This window comes from Arachis ipaensis, chromosome B2 (assembly GCF_059453495.1).
Source record: "Arachis ipaensis isolate K30076 ecotype BB chromosome B2, ASM5945349v1, whole genome shotgun sequence".
Lineage (NCBI taxonomy): Eukaryota > Viridiplantae > Streptophyta > Magnoliopsida > Fabales > Fabaceae > Arachis > Arachis ipaensis.
Window position 1 is genome coordinate 7,173,702 of NC_142437.1, and position 7,959 is coordinate 7,181,660.

At 33.2% G+C, this 7,959-nt stretch overlaps 1 protein-coding gene across 1 annotated transcript; it reads right to left on the bottom strand.

Annotated features, from left to right (window-relative positions):
- Window positions 1-4,276: 4,276 nt before the first annotated feature.
- On the bottom strand, window positions 4,277-7,048 carry LOC107624731 (uncharacterized protein C594.04c). Its single transcript, XM_016327167.2, has 3 exons — window positions 6,751-7,048; window positions 5,821-6,084; window positions 4,277-4,947 (listed from the first exon to the last, which is right to left on the bottom strand). The coding sequence occupies exons 1-3, from the start codon at window positions 7,030-7,032 to the stop codon at window positions 4,465-4,467; spliced, it is 1,029 nt and encodes a 342-aa protein (XP_016182653.2). The 5' UTR covers window positions 7,033-7,048; the 3' UTR covers window positions 4,277-4,464.
- Between the last annotated feature and the right edge of the window lie 911 nt (window positions 7,049-7,959).

The following is a 7,959-nucleotide window of genomic DNA, read 5'->3' on the forward strand; positions in this document are numbered from 1 at the left end:
AGCATAAGCTAAGCAACCGAATACTCTAAGGGTCAAGAAATCAGAGGTGGTGTTATGCAAGATTTGAAATGGTGATTTATTGTTTAAAAAAGTGCTTGGAACTCGATTTATGACATAAACTGCATGAAGAATAGCGAAATTCCAAAAACATTTTGGGATTCCAAATTGAAAGAACAAACTTCTTGTGATAGCTAAAATATGTTGATGCTTCCGCTCAATAATTTCATTTTGTTGAGGGGTCTCAATACAAAAAGTTTGGTGTATTATTCCAATTTTAGCATAGTAAGTTTTCATTGAAAATTCTGGCCCATTATCTGTTCTAATGTACTTTACTTGGCTGCTGAACTGAGTTTTTGCAAATTGAACAAAATTTTTACTATTGTGCTAGCTTTAGCTTTGGTTTTCATTAGACGAGTCCAAGTGAATCTGGATTTGTCATCCACTATTGTTAGAAAGTATTTGTAGCCAGCAATTGAGGAAATTGCAAGAGGTCCCCAGATATCAATATGAAGAAGTTCAAATATGCTTGCTGAAATAATATTGTTATTTGAAAAACTCAATTTCTTTTGCTTTGAAAAATGGCATGTATCACATAGATCAATTTTTGTGTTACAATTTATAAAAGAAAAAATAGATTTCATTACATGGAGTCTTTCAAAAGGTAAATGTCTTAATCGAAAATGCCAAAGATTTATTCCTTTTATTTCTGACTTTGGCAAGGTAAGAATGCTTGTTGTTTGTGCAAAGTTAGGCCTCACTGCTTCATTGTTCAGTGTGTAAAGTTCCCCACAAGCTCTAGCTACTCCAATCACTTTCTCTGAATTGGTATCCTGTATCTTACATTTTTTGTCATCAAAATTCATATGAAAATACAGATGTGATGTGGCCTTGAAAACAGAAATTAGTTTGAAATTAAAGAAAGGGATGTATAATGTATCAACAAGGTAAAGTTCATTTGTGAATATGATAGTTCTAGCAATTTTGTTGATGGCTAATGCACCATTAGGCAATTTTACAAGGATTGGAGCTATCTCATGATATGTATGAAAGTCATTAAGTGAGTAAGAGACATGGTCAGTTGCCCCTTGTCCATTATCTATGATGCAAATTTCTTATTTGAAATATTTAATGCGAGAATGTTTGATGTGAAATGCATAATATATACCAATTTACTTGGATGAGGTGTTGGCAAAGGCTCTTTGTGAGGATCAGCATGGTGACTTGGTTTCTGCGCTTCCTTGCTGAGAAGTGCTAATAAGGCTGATTTTTATTCAAGTGTAAAATCAAAACTTGTTACATCACTATCCTGTCCATTGTAAGGGTTTCTGAGATTCTCATTGCTTCCCTCAGATTCAAATTCAGCTGCACTTATGTTGGTGAATGCTGTGTTATATCTTTGCTTAAGATGCGGTGGCAATCCATGCTTTTTGTAGCATGTATCAACATGTCCCATCTTGTCACAATGTGAGCATTGCATCTTGCCTCTACCTCCCTGTCCTCTTCCAAAGCTTGGATTTCTGCCTCCTTTGCCCCTCCCTCTCCCTTTGCTTTGAGAGGCCTTTGCAGTGTTCAAGAGGGTGGCAGGTTGAGTGATTGTCTGAGCTATCATTTTTAGTTCTAAGACAAAATTTAGGCTTTGAAACTGTCTCTCTTGTTGCGTAAGAAGAGAGAAAACAGTATTGACGTTTGGGAGTGGATCCATGAGCATGACTTGTGACCTAACCCTAGCATATTGTTCATTCAATCCTCTAAGAAATTGAGTAACCTGATCTTCAGCTCTAAAGTTACTTATGACTCCTAGTCCACAATTGCAATTTCTTCCACACTCGCATGATGGAATTGCTCTAAAGTTGTCCAGATCTTCCCATATCATCTTCAATTTCGTGAAGTACATAGTCACACTCATTTCTCCCTACTTAGTTGCATACAACTCTTCTTGTAGCTCAGCGATTCGAAAGCGGTCACCTTGGTAATACCTATGTTTTAGGTCTTCCCAAAGATCCAGTGCTATAGTATTTCAGCTCATACTTTTGGCAATGTCAGGTTCTAGTGAACGATTGATCCACGCAACTACATATGTGTTACATCGTTCCCATACCTCAAATAAGGGATCATGCTTTTCTAGCTTATCTAAGCTACCATCAATAAACCTAAGTTTGTTCTTTGATTTCAGAGCAAGATTCATAGCTCTACTCCAATCTCCATAGTTCCTTTCATTTAGAATTTCATGAGTTTTGGATATACCTGGATTTTCGAAGGGATGTAAGTAAAAGGGACTCCTAGGATCTTGGCTTGGTCCTCCATTGCTTTTGTTTATGTGCGCTTGAATTGCAGAAAGTTGATTCAAAAATACTGAAATTCCTTGAGAATCGAGGTTCTCCAATGGTAATCCTGCTTCTGGTTGTGCGATTTCACAAACTGGTTCCATCACTGCATGCTAACTAGTGATTCAGAACTTGCGTTTTTAATTATCAAGTCTGAATGATTAATCCCCTTCTTCAATTTCAATCCCTTAGAGCACTCTTCGATCTCCACGCTCACCGCAGCACCATGTTAAAAGGTGAGCGAAGCAGAGAGAGAACACACGAACAGAAAGAATTAAGAGAAGAAATGGAATTGACATAAATTCAATCTACAGTGAAAGAACTCAACTAATTATCGCTATAGCAACAAGTTTATATAGTGCTAATTCAATTCTAATTAACTACTTCCATATGGCAATAATAATAACAAATTCAGTAACTAATCTATTTAAGTTATATTCAGATGTGTGTTGCTGCATTATATGTATATGAGTCTGCACAAGAAAAAAAATTATGTGATAAAATAGAGTGAAGCTAAATGTTTAAAAATAATCGCAAAACTATTTTAGTTTCTCTTTTAATATATTATAAATAGATAAATAAATATGTTGACAGCGCTAAGCACATTTAGTTATATAGGATATATAAGAGTAGTTTTAAAAAGCATTTAGAATGAATATAACCAAAAACAAAGTCAAAAGAATGATAGAAAGAGTAAATATATGAAATATTTAAAATGAAAATATAAGAAATTTAAAGAAAAAATTAAAGTAAAGAAAAGATCACATGCAAAACAGTGTATTATGTCCATATTGAAAACAAAATAGAATAAAGAAACTTACAAGTATAATTTATGACAAAATTTTAAAGTTTGATAATTATATTATCTTAAAAAAAAACACGGTAGCAAAATTTAGATTCGTACATATTTTATTTAATTAATTGAACTTGTTAGTTTTGTTGGCATATGTACAGGAAATAGATATTAATTTAAATAAAATAATTTTAATTTGGCCACATGAAAAATTGAATAGATAGAAAATTGAAAAGTTTTGATAAAAATTACTTGCATTTGCTTTGTCATTTGGGTAAATAGTAAATATGTTAAAAAAATTAATTATTTTGCAATATAAATAAATGATATTTAACATATTGACTTGTTAGCTTGATACTTGATACCATACTCAGTTGACGGAAATGGATCCTCTCCAGTTTTTTCAACACTTGACAAAATACAGTGCAATCTCTCACCATTGATTTTAATAGTGGGACCAGAAATAAATAAGAGAAAGAATGTGGTGAATGGTTAGATTAAACACTGCACACCATCCAGTTTTTTATTTACTGGAGAGGATCCACTCTCCTCAGTTGACACAGAAAATGGATATATGTGGAATAACATGTTAAAAGAGATTTAAGCCAGCACAAAATAACGAAAATATTAGAATACTTTTATGATGAAGAAGTTTAGTATAAAGAGAATGAAGAGAAATGTATAAATTTATTTTAAAAAATAAAAAATAAATTAACATATTCTCTTAAATAGAAATCAAATTAAATAAGAGTGAATTTTTATCTACTATTTTTTTTCTTTACCATAGCATGCACCAAATGTTAATTTACAACAAACTTATCTACAATTATAAAAAGGTGAAAACTCAGGTGAAGTTGACTTCACTTGAAGTTGATATCTGAGAGCCGTTAGATGAAAATTTAGTCAAACCAGTCAAATTATCTAACAGTTCTCAGATATCAACTTCACGTGAAGTCGACTGCACCTGAATTTCCACCTTATAAAAAAGCAGTCTAGTGTACAAACCTTGTGTTAATGCAAGGTCCAAAAAAAGGCCGCATTCAAAATGTGTAATGTACACAGTCTAACCTGACAATTATTTCAGTGGCTGTTTTCACGACTTAAACCTGTGACCTTGAAACCACGCGAGACAATTTCGATCTACAATTATAAACTAAAGTTTTGTACTAGTGAAACCTTTGAAACTTTAATAAAGCATAAATAGTAGCTTAGATACATACAAGTCTATAACCCAAGTTGAAATATATATGGTTACATTGAATTCATGCAAACACAACTCATGATTCTATTGAACAAACAACAACAGAGAACAAATCCAGATACCAATCACTATACTAAGGAAAAGAATCAAGCACTCTTCTTATATTTTGCTGTAGAAGGATAGGACTTTAGCCAAGGAACCCACACTGAAGTTGTCTTCTGATACACCCTAAAAGATTCTGCTCTCCATTCTTTCCTCAACATTCTTTCCTCAACAAGCCTAGTCACATATGCTAAACACATGGTATTAACCAATGCACCAAGAAAGCTCCATCGATATCCGAGGCTCCATGAGAATAGAGCCAATCCCCACCACCACAGCTGCTCGCCGAAGTAATTCGGATGGCGACAGTAATGCCACAAGCCGCTGTCAAGGACAGGCACCATTGGCTTACCAAGACCTTTTAGTTTGTTGTTTCTAATCACAAAGTCATAAAGCTGTGTATCGGCAAAGTATGCTATGACGATGCCACTTAAACAGACGACGATTGCGACCAAGTCCCAGATGCTCAAAGGCTTATTGACAGAGTGCACAATGTTTAAGGGTAGAGATAATCCAATCAGAAACACCTGCAAATGTGACAAGTGAAAATTAGAAAACAAAGAGCATTCATTTCATTGCACATCAATAAAACCAAGCAGAAAATTAGCCAAACTGGTTCAGGGATTTCATTTAAACAAGTGAAATTTCACTTTAGTCCATGAATTCGTAAGCATTAATCCTAAAGGTTTGTAAAAAGGGTGGTCTAGTACACAAGGCGAGATCTGAAGCCGGTCGATGATGCACACACCCTTACCCTTACCCTTTCAAGCAGAGAGGCACCAAATCATCACAAGACAACAATGCTATCATTACACCAACACTTACACTCTGGTTTCTAACTTCCAACCATTTCTTGATTAACATATCATCCATGGTTAGTTCAAAGAGATTCTCTTTCTTTCTTTTTTATTTGTGAAATGCAATATATGATTATAGTTACTTTACAATTACAGCTGCAAATTTTTCATAATAGCGCAAGTACCAAATAAAACATGGATCCAAAAACCAGAATAAACCTCCCCAACAACAAGATTATACTCGCATGCAAAAGTCATTCCCAACCAGGCACAAAGTATGATTGTATTGGATTCAGAACCCATACAATCACTAACCAAAACAAAACTCATGACTAAATCCTTCAAGAATCAAGTAATTCGAAAATGACATTATTCAACTTGCATCCTCCCATACCCTAGAATGATCATCAATTACCATGACCAGCAATTACAATTTCAGCTTTCACGTCTTCATTCTTTATGAAGTTCAAGCATCAATATATTCATAACTCAAAGCAACAAATGTTACCAATACACACAAATTATGAATGCATCGAATTTCTAAAGTGACATATATTGTTGAACCACAAGAGTAAAACAAAAAACATATAAATAAATTATGACCTGCTGAGAGACATAGACAGCAAAGAATGAAATCCACCACCATTGCTTCCCATACTGCTGGCTCATCTCAGTGAAACGCCAATCCTCCCTCGCACCCCATTGCCATCTCTCTCTCCTGAAGTAGTTATGAGTGAGCCTCAAACTCCATATCCAAGTCAATGTCACCACAATCCAAGACCTCCACCAATTAAACTGTGCCAAAGGGTGACTTGCATAATAGTGAACAAGCATAACAGGTATAACTGTCCAATACGGATCAATCAACTGTAACAACAAAACCATAACCAAATCAACTTCATTAGCTCAAACTCTCAACTTTAGAGGAACCCAGAAAGGGAAATATTGTAGCTAGTGCTGTGAAGCATTAGAGAAACTAGAATAGTACTGAATAAGAGAAAATTTTATTAGAATGAGTGAGTTTATACAGTCATGGCATAGCTTTATATAGCTAAGCATGTAACAGAATGATAACAGCTAACAACCAATCACAAGCTTATCATCATAACAACAGCTTAACTAACAGCCTTTATCTACACCCTTAATAGGAAACAAATTACAAATGTGATTTTTGAGTCACTGTTCAATTAACAAGCTAAAAAATAAAAATGTCAATTTTGCTGAAGCCCAGAGAATAAAAACGTGAATTTGAGTGAGAATTTCATCAGTCCAATTAACAAGCTAAAAATGTCAACTTTGGAGATGCCCAGAAAATAAAAAAGTGAATTTCAGTGAGAATTTCATCACAGTCCAATTAACAAGCTAAATCACAGTCCAATTAAAAAGCTAAAAAATGTCAACTTTAGAGATACCCAGAAGGGAAAAATCTGAATGTTGAGTCAGAACTTCATAAGTAGAAGCCAAAAATGCCAACTTCAAAGATGCCCAGAAAGGAAAAATGAGAACTTGAGTAAGAAATTCATTAATATGTACCCAGTGACTACGCTGGAATTGGCCTATGATCCAGAAGAGAACATTAACGTTGAAGAAGAAGAGTGCATTGGCCAATAAAAGTGGGTGGTGGTAGCACCAAGAATAGAATGTTGACCAAAAAGGTTCAAGTTTTGTTGAGAAATTTGACTGATCATCATAATGTTTGAGGAATGAGAGGTAGATGATGATGGAAGGAAGAGGAACCAGGAATGCTATGACAGCGTTATTCAGGTTTCCACTGAGTACCATGTTGTAGCGTGTATTTTGGGTTCTTAGTTGCATCACACATTCAAAGTTCAAACCTATATATAGATCTTTTAAGAGGGGAAACAAATAAAATGAGGAAAAATCCCCAAACTATAAGTAGTTAATAATAATCTAGTTCTATAGACATATATAATTGTTTATACAAAAATAATATGTATATATAAAACAATCATTATATATTGGTTATACAAAAATACTATACATAAAAAAAACAGTTATTATGTATATAAATATATGTGTTCTTTCACATATTTTTAATGTGTATTTTATATTTTAATTTTTAACATATATTCTATATAAGTAGAAGTAATTAATTTGGTAACTGATTTTTATGTATATTTAATATGATTGTTGTATATTTAACCAACTTAAATTAGTTAAGTGGTTAGTTTACTTGTTTGATTAAGTAAGTGTCGGATTTAAATAAAGTTCTGATTTGCGACAAATTAATCCTTATCTTGGTAAAGATACTGCGGCAAGTAAAAAAATAATTGTTGAGTATATTTACATATATTATTTTATATATTTTAATATATATATTTTACATTCTAACATTTATTTTATACAAATAACTAATTAGTAATAATTTTTATGTGCATGCAACACGATTGTAGTTTTAAATATAAATATTGAATTTACATTCTGGTAATAATCCCTAATTTATGTGTCACTGCTATTGCACAAAGATATAAGTCAGAACAAATCACTTGCTGCTTGTGGTTTCCTACAAGCAGCTCCATACACACACAATGATGAATTAAAAACTGATACAAATATAATTTCTCTTGTACAGAAATCTACCTAGTTTTCTACTTTTCTCACAATAACTGCTTTAAGTCAAAAAATCAAGGAAGTTGGAGAAACATAGTATATCTTAATATAGATGTTAGAGTTTATGACAATAAGTCAATAAGTGAACCCAAACATATCATAAATTAAGTG